The following is a 12,382-nucleotide window of genomic DNA, read 5'->3' as shown; positions in this document are numbered from 1 at the left end:
CAGCCTACACAAAATCCTGTAGCATCTGGGTTCTCTCTGTCGCTAAATCTCGAGGCTCACTGGAGGCCAGCAGCATTTGTCCATGCCAGAGGGGCAAAGGCACACACAAGCTCCAGCAACTGGCTCCAACTCCCAGAGTCCATTCCTCCCCTAGCTAGGGAACCAGACTCGGACCAGTGTGGGCAAAGCCAGGGAAAGATCCCTCCCTTCTCACCTCGCGTGGTCCCCTCTTACTCACACAGTTTGGGAGCCTCAGCCCAGTCTCCTTGAGTGGCAGCAAAGTCCCCTGGGCACTTTCACCCCAGTCTGGGCATCGCGGCTATGCCACCCCTACCTCCCCCGCGCAGTGGCGTTCCAGATTCAGAGCCCCAGAATCTGGCTCCGAGGGCTCTCCGCCCCCCCCCCCCACTTCCCCGTCCTCCTTCACTGCCTCCGTCGCGCTAGCTCCCGGGCGGCCCCCTCCCCTCTTCCCCTCCCCGGGCGGGGGCGTGCGAGCAGCGGTGACGTCAAGGGGCGCGCGGTGGCAGCACCTCCCCGCGCGCTAGTTAAAAAGAAGAAGAAAAGAGGGAACGAAACATGAGAGGCTGTGTGAGAAGCTGCAGCCGCCGGCAGAGGAGACCTCAGCATCCTCGGGAGCCCAGCGCCCGCCCTGCCTCCTCCCGGCCCGCCGCCACCGCCGCCCTTTCGTTCCTGCTACTGTCTCACTTAAACAACTCCCATTTAGCGGACAAGCGAAGTTCTATGACTGTCTTCTCCTCTCCTTCCTCCTCCTCTTCCACCTCCTTCTCCTCCAGTTTCCAGAGGCTGGGAAAGCCCCTAACCCAACTGACGCTGGCAAGGCTGCTAACAGTGTCATCTGCGCTTTATCTCGCTGCTCCGGCTGCCCTAAGGCAAAGTTGCATAGCTTTACATCTTTCTTCCCCCTCCACCTCCCTCAGCCTCAGGAGCGTCCCGCCGCCCCGCAGCACTCTCCTGGAGCTGCGCCCTAGTGCCCCTGCTGGGCAGTGGCCTTTTCCCCTCATCCTCCCGCGTCCTGCCCTTGCTGCTCCCGGCAGACGAGATGCTGAAGATGCTCTCCTTTAAGCTGCTACTGTTAGCCGTGGCTCTGGGCTTCTTTGAAGGAGACGCCAAGTTTGGGGAAAGGAGCGAAGGGAGCGGAGCGAGGAGGAGAAGGTGCCTGAACGGGAACCCCCCAAAGCGCCTGAAAAGGAGAGACAGGCGGATGATGTCCCAGTTGGAGCTGCTGAGTGGAGAGATCCTGTGTGGTGGCTTCTACCCACGAGTATCCTGCTGCCTGCAGAGTGACAGCCCTGGACTGGGGCGTCTGGAGAACAAGGTAGGCACTCCCCAGCCACGCAGATGTGGCTTGTTGCGATGCCAATTGCAACAAGAGAGGCCAAATTTATTTGGGTGTTTCTGATAACTTTTTAAAGGTTTTGGGTGCCTTCGGAAAGGTGTGCAGATGGCTCTTGATCCCCTGGAGTCTGTTTGAGGACGCTGATCAAACTTGCCTATCTTTAGAGAGAGACGTTTCTGTGGTACCTGCGTCCTGGGCTGGTTAAAAAAATTTTTTAAACAATCGGGATTAACAGTGTGGATCAAATGGAGCACTTGCTGAGGTGAAACTGTAAATTTAGGGTGGCTGTGGTTTGCAGTTTTTTTTCTGGGGTTAAAAATGCTCAGTTTTCTCCACGTGCTCCCACTCATAAGCGGCTTGAATTCTAAAGGCTGTCGAGGCACTGTTAGTGTATGGTCCCAAGCCCTGGCTGGAGGGTCTAGCTTGCATGACAATGGTAAACCAGGGGCAAGGGAACTCCTGGTACGTTTAGAACTCAGAGGTTTTGCAGGAGCCTCTCACTAGGTGGTAGTTTCTCTTTCTTGTTCTAACATTACAAATCCAGGTTTTCACCCGTACTGCGCTGTCTAGAAGGACCTTGTCTAGAAAGTGATGACATATGCACTTCCCACGCGCTGATTAGTTTAGTCAAAAAGAGAAGGGTCTGCCCAGTGCAAGATGTCGTTGGTCTTGATTCTCCATCAGATTTTTTTTTTTTTTTTTTTAACAAGGGATGCTGTGCTGTGTTGCTGTGGGATCCTGTCATTAACCGTCACTGCCGCGGGCTGGAGGGGGGGGGCAATCAGGTGTCTCTGCTCCCCTCCCCCCCTTTGCCCATTTAAGGTTTAATTAAGAATTCCTCTGTTATTACCCTCAGTTGTCAAGGTCTCTAGGAAAACTTGTGCTCCACTCTTGCTGTCCCAGGCATTAAAAAAAAAAAAAATGCCCAGGCTGAATCTAATTTTATGCTCAGTTCACGGTAGATTTCACCCTATTATCATGTAAACAGCTCCTGCGAATCAACATATGTGTCTGGGTGGTACCTCTCACTTTGTTTTGTAACAAAAAGCCATATTGCATCATTTAATTTGCTCAAGTCATGCAAATAGGAAAAAATCAATAGGACAAAAAGGGGTCGACTTATCCTCCTCCCCACTAAACTGCTGCCCACACACAGCGTCCTGTTGCTTATGGCCAAAGAATAACAACACCACCATTGTATTTGTTAGTTGGTTCACTAATGGGTGAAACTAGAACATCATTCTCTTTCAGGCCCCAGCTCTGTCCAAATGTTCATGCCTTTTGAGGGAGCGTTTGTCCAACTCGCTCTGTTCCCAGATGAGTGAGAGCTGTCTTGCTGCGGGGTTTCAGCTGCAGCCCGTCGCTTTTTATTCTTACCATATGCAGCAGTCGCCTGAGATGGGGGCAACAGATAGTCCAGCATTTTACGCACAACAATGTCACGGAAGCCCCAGCCTCCTAATTGAATGAAGCTACAGAAGCAGCTCAGTCTGAGCATCTTAAAGGCTTCTCCAGGAGTCGCTACCCACCTCCCCCAAGGTGGGGGGGGGGGACTCAGAGAAAGGTGTAGAAATATTTTACTCACTGTCAAGTGTCCCTGTGTGTAGCTTACGTTGAATATAACAAGAGTCCAGAGACCCCTGCAATTCTGACCTCTTCTAGGAACCTGCGCAGAGCAAACTGTTCTTAACCAACCTCAGTGGGGGAGAAGGGACAAGGACGCAGACTGAGGGGAGACTATAACCCTTAAGGGAGGTTACATGACCAAAAAATAAAAAAATAAAGGGTTACATGACCAAAAAAAAAATAAAAAAAAAAATTAAGGGTTACATGACCAAAAATATTTTTTAAAATTAAGGAAAATACTTACTTAGGAAAGGTCTGCCCTACTAGCTAAGCTCAGCCTAAACTCTTTCAGTCTTCACCAAACTCCCACTTGTTTGGGAAATGTGTGAACCAAGTTGTATTCAGCAGGCTGTGCTGCTCTGTTGCAAATGGTTTATAAACAATACTCAAATTGTTCAAGGCAGAGATTCGGTACAGCCATGCCCATGTCTACTTGACCTACGTTCTCAAATTCTAGTAAGTTTTAAAAACACATTATTTTATAAGAAACATCATGTTTCCCTTTTTCCCATAAGCCTTCCAGGATTATGTTAGGATATTATTTTATAAGAGGATAGATGGTGGCTATTTGAGCCATTCATTGTTGTTGTTTAAAAAAAAAAAATTCCCAGAAATTTTTTCTCATTTCTTCAACTTTTCAAGAAAAGTACTTCAGTAGCTTTTTCTCAGGGTAGAAATTTCTAAGAAAAATAGATGGCGAGAAACTAGTCAGAAGACTGACCATGCTCAGATAAACGGTTTAATGCAGTTGCAAGGCTGAGGAACTTCACTTTCTCAGACTCCATGCTGTGTTCTTATGCTTGAGCTCCTTGGAGGTTTTAATAATCTTATGTACTACAAGGAGATTCCTATCTATGATAGCACAAGAGATGCCAAAATGTAGCAGGGTGTGTTGTCTTAGCAGAACTGCTGCGGATCCTAAGTACAGCATGCTAAAAGGATCTAATTCTTAGCCAAATGAAATCTACAACACACTGAAATACTCTCATTTCTAAAGTTAGCTTGAGTCACAGAGGCTCTCTCTTCTCTCTCTCTCTCTCTCTCTCTCTCTCTCTCTCTCTCTCTCTCTCTCTCTCTCTCTCTCTCTCTCTCTCCTGCCTTGGTGGTTTCACAGCCAAAGCTGTCAAGGAATGGGTGAAAAGTAATTGTTTTCAAGTGTGCCTTTTACAATCATTTGTTTTGTCTGGCTCTTGCAGGGACAAAGGCTATTGTTGAACACATCCAACTAAACAAATAACTCATCCTGGGGCCCTTTAACAGCTGCCTTAGTACAATGATCTATTTACATATTAGCCTAAATTGAAACTGAACTCTTTAATGACATAACCCAGCACTATAGTCCAGAGGCGCGTGTGTTCTGCCCAACAGCTGAACAGTCTTAGAGGAATATGATTTTTTTTTTTTTTTTTTTTTAGAAATAGCTTTTCTGTGGACCAAGTGATCTTAAGGCGATCTTAATATACTGTCATGTATTTTTTTTTCTTATTATCCCCTTCATGGAATCCACGTGGGAACCTCTTTACATCTTTGTGTAGTACTTGATGAATAAAGAGAATGGGGGGGGGGTGCTTCTCTGCCACTTATTTCTCTGTTGATGAGCTGTAGCTGTGGGCTTCTTCCTCATCTAGCCCTTATCTTACCTTTCTTCCATAGATTTCACTTTCACATGGCTAAAGATTAAAGGACGAACTGCCAAATGTCACAGATTAGTCAGCCACAGCCTCCGTCCTTCCTAGGCTGGCTGTGACCATGTTTACAAGTTGTACACGGTTTCCAGAGTGTATTTAGCTAAACCACTCTAACTCGATGACTTTGTATTTGGCCTTTAAAAACTGAAACAGGAAATTAATTTAAATTTCTTCTCGAGATTCGTGGCTGCCATGGGCATAAAGTTAAGAACCTGTGTGCCTGACAGACATGTTGAAGGAGGAAGAAACAAAGAAAAGAAGGGGCTATCACTGGCCCCCCCAACACACACACCAGTACTCATCTGTCTAAACCAGTGTTGTTGCTTGAGCTGAGTCAGTTTAATTGACTTCGGTAAGACTATTGGTTCATTGAAACCAAAGCCAGAATGATGGCTCTATCTTCAAAAAGGTGTTTATACTGCAGACCTCACACAGAGTAAAATGTTACCTCCTGCCCGGCCGGAAGAGCGTCAAACCTTAACAAGAATAATATTCTACTTGATTTCAGATAATTTATTGAACCCTATTTGTGAAACTTTTGATGAGGGATCCTGTGGGCAGGACACATTCCAAAAATTGTAAAAGACAAAATTCTTTAGACACTAAAAGCAAGCTCTCCTGACGAGCAGCTGGAAGGGTACGTGGGATCATTCCATGTCAGTTATTAAAAAAAAAGAAGTACAGATAGTCTCCATAAAAAGCAAAGGTAATTGCAGCCCAGTTTTAGGCAGAGGAAGAGGTGACTTCAGCTCCTTGCACTTGTTCAGTTCTCGGAGGGCTGCTATATGTGAAATCAACAGAACAAGCTGTACAGCATTCATATTGAATAGGTCTGGTGAGGTCTCCAGGCTAGACAATAAAAGACCTTAAAACATTCTTGGAATGCAAATTCTAAGTGTCTGGTGTATGTTTTCTTTTACAAAACTTGGACCATTTAAGTAATTGTCACTTAAACAATTGATAAAAAATAAATAAAATGTGAATGCAACTGTGATTAATATTCTGAATACGCTAAGTCGTTATAAAATATGCATGCTTCTGTGAACTAGACCTGCCCCTTTATACCCCCAAACACTCAGTGCAGTTTGTTTTTAGCTCACCTTGTCCTTTAGATCTGGGTTTGTTATGACCCTTGTGGGGTTATAATCCAGAAAAGCAGAGGCTACACTGTGTATTCAATTAGCTTGACTTGCAAAAAGAAATACTTGGTTTAAAGAACTAAGCAATTCTCTAGTCTCTCCAACTTTTAATCTGAATGCACTGTTCCAGAGAAATACTTAAAGTAGAAGCCTACATGAAAAGGTAACTACATCCGCACATGCTATGGCATTTCCTGTGTGGGGGGGTGATAGTGATTGATTAAGATAGTATTGATTTTATTTCTCAGATATTATGTGGACACTCTCCCCTATGCTTATTGAAGGGCTCCTCAAATCAGGTTTACAAGCGAAGACTGGTACTAAGACCTGTTCTACCTATTCGTTATTAACTCAAGAAATCACCAGGTGCTCCAAATTGACCGTAGTGAAATAAAGGACTATCAATGTAAGAATAAGAATAAGAATAATGACAGAGTCTTTTCACTAAAATTTACTACCCATATACAAAAGCACTTTCATTAAACTCTGTGTTTATTCATGCATATAAATACCTAAGGAGCTAGCTAGAAAGTTTTTCCTGGCTAAGATATAATGAATATTAAAAATGGGTCCTAAGCTCATTTGGTTCAGTTCTGGGTATTTTTATAGAGCAGGAAAGACAGTGCTTGGTACCATTTGCATATTGGGGACAAGTAGAAATTTACCAAAGTGCTACTTAAGTACAGTTTTCAATTGTATTAGGGGCTTTGGAATTAAATAAGGTTTTCACCCATGACACAAATAAGTCTTTAAATTACACTTTGGACACAGTTGGATAAAGGTATAGAATTTTAAAGGTAAATATGATTCAATATATGCTCTGGGCCAGAGCAAGTGGGTCAAACAATCAACGTCTATAAATGTCTTAATTTTAACAGCAGAAGGACGATTCACACACTTGGATTTGCAAAGGCAAGAAGCAGTTCTCTGTGTCCTTTTCTGACCTTTGTCTCCCCACCCTGGCCTCAAAGATAACGTATGTCCTTTTGAAAGACTCTATATTGTGGCATAGTCCATTCTTTTTCTTTCTTTCTTTCTTTTTTTTGTTTTTTTTTTGTTTTTCCTGAATCAGACTTTTCTACTCACATGATTGAAAGGGGGCAGAGAACATGACAAAACTCACTTTTCTCATGACTAACAAGCTGTGTTTCTGATTTGCGGCTTTCAGCTCTTCTCTGCCACCAACAACACAGAGTGTGGCATGTTACTGGCAGAGATCAAATGCGCGCCTTGCTCTCCACATTCCCGGAGTCTGTTCGGCTCACCTCAGAGAGATGTCCTGGATGGGGACCTAGAGCTTCCGCTCCTCTGCAAGGACTATTGCAAGGAACTGTTTTATACCTGTCGCGGCCATATTCCAGGTGAGCAAAACAAAACAAGACAACAGAAAACAAACAAAAACCTGAATGGGTTAAAACATTGCCAATTGTCCTTACAAGATAACTGCTCTAAAATGTTCCTTTGCAAGAGGTGTGAATTCTGCTGTACCTTCCTACTGCGCTTCATAATTAACTTTTTAAAGTTCCTACATTTTATTGCCTTGGGAGAGAGCAGTACAGTTTGAGCTGACAAACAACTACACTAACTTTGTTCTAATGGTTTAAGTTTCTTATTAAGATACTAAGACAAATAGTAAACTTCTTACACATTGGATTATCAGTATAACTTTATACATGCTGGGTTATTATCAATAAAACTATCTTTTCTTTTCTTTCCCTGCCCCCCTCTGAATTACACCCCCAGCACCAATAGACATTTTTGGTTGGAATCCTTTTTACCAATATGAAGGCCACTGCTTCTAATACACAGCTGACAGGGGACAAGAGAGCACCCACTGGGTTCGCAGGTATTTCTTTAGGTAATGTGTGATGAGGAGTTCCCAAAAGGGACATCTAACCAATCATTTTCACATACAAAGACTGATGCCTTAGAAACACAATGGAATGGGTTGAACAGCGAAGTCCTGTTGTCTGAACAGAGCAGAGAAACTGAGTCCCAGGAGACAGCTCCTGCTTTAATCAAAGTCGTATGAGAAGAGGACAGAATCGCTGTGGAAGCTCTTCTTTCCAGGGTTTCTCAAAGACACCTGGTCACCATCACATTTCAGACCCTAGTAAACATGGAATAAACATGGGCATCATCAAAAGTTATAGCCTGGGGTTGGGGGTGCATAGCTCAGTTGTTGAAGTACCTGCCTCAGGAGCATGAGGGTCTGAGTTCAGATCTTCAGCACCCATGTTTTCTTTTTAAAGCAGGTATAGCCATCCACATGCGTAGTATACTAGGGCAGGGACACACAGCGACAGGCAGACCCTGGGAGCTTGGCAGGGAATCAGGGTCTATACAGTTCAGTGTAATGGAGAAGGGTTAAGGAAGATACCCAAGCTTAACCTCTGCTACATACACAGGCACGCACACCTTTATAAATTGTGTAGTTGTCATTTTAATTAGGAGGGTAAACATGAAGGAAAAACATAACTTACCAAGACAGATTCTTAGTCCAAGTTCATACACAAATCATTCTAGTAAACCTTTTATAAAACTGAATGGTTGGGCTGGAGAGATAGCTCAGTGGCTAAGAGCACTGATTGCTCTTCCAGAGGTCCTGAGTTCAATTCCCAGCAACCACATGGTGGCTCACAACCATCTATAATGTGATATGATACTCTCTTCTGCAGATAAAGCACTCATATGAAATAAATAAAATAAATGTTTAAAAAAAAAACCTGAATGGCATTTAAAAACAGATAAGACTTAAGTACAGTAGGATGTGACTCTGATGATTCTGTGAAGTGAGATTATATATATATATGTATGTATTTTTCTGACCCAGAAAAATGTAGATGAAAATTTAAAAGAATTCTCATAAGTAATAAACACTTTAGGTTTATTTACTCTCTCTGCATATAACGTGACGTGTACCTAAACCCATTTGGATGTGAAAATATTATTGTTTTCATAAACTGTAGCCATGTTTCTAACTTTCCTTAAACTAGCAGTCACCCACCCCCCTACCCCCCTACACCCCCCACCTCCATGCCTTTATCGCATTCCTCACCACAAAGTGGAACTGCTCACAGTAGCCTCAGTGGCCCACAGAGAAGTGATAACAGATTGGAAAACAAGGGGCTTTGCTGCAGACTTCCTGCCTTTACAACCATTAGCTGAAGTGATACTAGCACTTGGCATTTTTTTAACGCAACCCGCTAGATTCACGACTCCTCCACGGTGGTCTTTATACAGTCGAAGTTATTTCATGTCCAAAATAACAAACAGATTACAAGATTGACAGAGACGAGAGACGAGAGAGAGAGAGAGAGAGGAGAGAGAGAGAGAGAGAGAGAGAGAGAGACTAGCAAATAGCCCTGAGCCCAAACTGCAAGTGCAATGCTTCCCAGATCAACATGTGTGGTGACGAATGACAAATTTATTTTTCTACAAAGTTTGTGTATATGTAAAACTGCTGAAGTGCATCACGATGTCAAGTGCTCTTCGTGGCCACCCAGGCTGCCTGGAAAGATAACCACACGAAAGCTGAAGGCTGCGCTCCAGAGATGGAAAGAACACTGCGGGTGCTGCCTGGAGACCCAGGGAGACCTTAGCAGCAAGCTGGAGGGACTACGGTTTTTCCCTAGAGCACATGCTGAGAATAATTTTAAATACTTGTCCCCTAAGTGAGCTGTAATAACACACCCTTTGCAGCACTTGGCTTCATTGATTTATTAGCCAGTCAGAGCCCCGGCAGCAGGTGAGCATTTCCTAAAGTGTGAGAAGGAAAGCGGGGTCCTCCATTCAGCCTCCAGCACAGAAGCGTGTCTAGACTTCTGCAACATTGTAGGTTTAGAAGTGATTACAAGAACAACTGTGTAACCATTTCACCTGATGTCTCTCAGTAATTCAAACCCATGGGAAACAGCTATGTTGGATTTTGCTTTATAGGAAAGTTGGTGAGCGTATCTCAACTACTCCTACCCATGTCCTCTTCTTTCTATAAATCAAAACCCTGAAGAGGAAGCAAGTCTAATGAATGTGTTTTGTTTAAAAAAGAAGAAGAAGAAGAAGAAGAAGAAGAAGAAGAAGAAGAAGAAGAAGAAGAAGAAGAAGAAGAAGAAGAAGAATTCTGAATGGGATCATAAGAAAGTAATTTCAGAGCTGTCTTTCCTTGTTCTATATTACTCAAAACACAAGAAACTTCATCATCTTGGCTTAAAGAAAGCATGACCACTTTAGAATATACTTAGAAACTGAAAGGAAGCTCATTCTAGATATTTAAATTCACAATCAGGATCTACTGGTTTTCCAAAAATCAGGAAACAGATCCAAAAGCAGTAAAATTGAGTATATGCTAGACTGGTAATCAAAAATGGTCACCATTTGTGGACCTTCTAAGAGAAAGGTAATTTCCTAAAATTTCTCTGATGCCAAAATTGCTCTCCCTGTAGGCTTTTTTTGTTTTGGTTTGGTTTGGTTTTTGGTTTTTTGGTTTTGTTTTTCTGGGGTTTTTGTTTTGTTATGTTTTTGTTTTGTTTTGTTTTGTTTTTGGCCTGAGTGAGCAGAGTCGATATTTGGCATTCCCTAGATTTGGTATAACACGCTCTGAGAAAGGCACATAGAGACACTCGCTGGCATTGCTTTAGTCTGTGTACCTATTATCGTAATGATTTTTATCACTGCTAGACAGTCACGTCCCAGCAGTAGGTTCCAGTCGTGTGAAAGGTCTGCACCCAATTAGTTCGATTGGTTTAATCCTGTGGCTAATGAGGCCAAGGTCAAGGGTCTGAGTCCGTTGCGTTTCTCCAGCTCTGACTCCATCAGACACCTAACGCATGTGCCTTATTAGTCCCAGGGAGAAAAGGCTGGAGGGACGGGATGGAGTCATCGAAAGCCTTCCTCCCAGGGTTCCACAATTCTTCCCCTCTTCGGCATCACGATGGATGAACACAGGGGGCAAATATAACTCCTCTAGAATCTGTACTGGGAAATAAACTAGAAGACATAATACACTCTGGGGAGCATTTCTTTTCCAGGCTAATATTTTTATGGGTGCAACGCGGGATAGCAGGGCTGGATTCACCATCTTGGAAAATGGCTGCAGACCCTGAATACTTGATAAGTAGCCAAGAGTTTAACAAATTCAGCTACAAGGAACACTGCAGGTATCTCTGCGTGTGTAGCCCTGACCATAGTGTGGTGATCCAGTCGGAGCTAAACACATACCTTCAGTAAAGGGCTCTTCAGTGAATTCTTACAAAGGTGTGTGCTTAGCCCAGAGTCAGTTCATTGGGTACCCAATGGTTATGGAGATATACTCTCACTCAGGGTTAATATATTCTATTTGGAAATGAGTTCCCATTTCCATACTTTCATTCTTTTATTTCTTCTCAAAATGCTACTGGTTTGTAGATACACCAATTGCTTCTCAAGCCGACTTGAATTTTCCTTTTCTTCTTTTTACTCAAATAGACCTGGTTTTTGTTGTTGTTGTTGTTGTTTGTTGTTTGGGTTTTTTCATTTGTTTGTTGCACTTTTAGTTTTCAGCTGGGTGCTTAGCCACTGAATTGAAGAATAAGAAAGTTATCTTTTGTACTGAATTTCCAAAGGTGAATAAATTCTGCATTCCTTTCTGTATCTGATACGAGCAGATTTTCAAAGGAAGAAAAAAATCCTCCTTGCCCCTCATGAGGAGCATCCTCTGACTGTCGGTCCTTTCTTTCCATACCATGCATATCTGTGTGCACACACCCCTGAGGGCACACACAGCACCCCGCATGCCTGTGTGCACAGGCTGCTAAGTCCACTCACTTTTTCTAGCCTTCTTTCCCAGTTGAAGATATTTCCCATCAGCCTAGACAGGAACTGCTCTTGAAGAGCCTCTGTCAGCAACTTAACAATGATGCGTTTCACCCAAAAAAGGAACTAAAAATGTACCCCAAGCTTTATCACGTGGGACCGTCTTACCTTAAGGCTGGTTTGTTCTGAGGTTTGGGCTGACCCAGGTCAAGCTCACTGGAAATGAGCTTTGAGTGTCTTGGAAACTCCATCAATAAGCGATAAGCCTCATTTGGCTGACCCCCAAAATCTTACTCTTAAGAACTTTGGGAAAAGCTGAATTTGTTATGTAACTTAAATTCTGACTAAGTTACCTGATGCCTTTATCCAAAAACCAATAGGCAGACTGAAAAGTCCAATTTGTTTTGTAAAAACCAGAGTTTCACTAAAGTAAAGATAGGGGTGAGAGGCATTTTTATGTTAACTAAAGTCTTGTCTGAGATGACTGATAAAAACAGACCTAGCAGGGGATTTGCGTGTTTATCTGTTGTTCGCCTGGGTTTTGATTTGCTGCGTGAGTACTCCAGCAGGTGTACTCTCCACCCAGACACTGATAAAAACATACTCGGGAAGCACAATTCTTCAGAATACAGACCTACAGACAAAACATAATCTAGTATCTGATTATCACAAACTTAGATGTCAAATTTTTCTATATTTTTCCTCTGGTCTAAAGCTTTAATTTCATAGACAAGGAGAGCTCTGCTTACAAATCTTTGTGGGCTCAGGGAATGGCTCAGTCA

At 43.2% G+C, this 12,382-nt stretch overlaps 1 protein-coding gene across 1 annotated transcript in view; it reads left to right on the top strand.

Annotated features, from left to right (window-relative positions):
* The first annotated feature begins 811 nt into the window (after window positions 1–811).
* Hhip (hedgehog interacting protein) overlaps window positions 812–12,382 on the top strand; it is a 99,101-nt gene continuing 87,530 nt past the window's right edge. The window contains exons 1-2 of the mRNA XM_051168959.1: window positions 812–1,336; window positions 6,979–7,171. Of these exons, the coding sequence (XP_051024916.1) occupies window positions 1,061–1,336; window positions 6,979–7,171 (469 nt within the window). The 5' untranslated portion in view covers window positions 812–1,060. The remainder of the gene's footprint in view (window positions 1,337–6,978; window positions 7,172–12,382) is intronic.

This window comes from Acomys russatus, chromosome 26 (genome assembly GCF_903995435.1).
Source record: "Acomys russatus chromosome 26, mAcoRus1.1, whole genome shotgun sequence".
Taxonomy (NCBI): domain Eukaryota; kingdom Metazoa; phylum Chordata; class Mammalia; order Rodentia; family Muridae; genus Acomys; species Acomys russatus.
The sequence above is the reverse complement of the archived record's forward strand: the minus strand, read 5'-3'. Positions and strand labels throughout refer to the sequence as shown.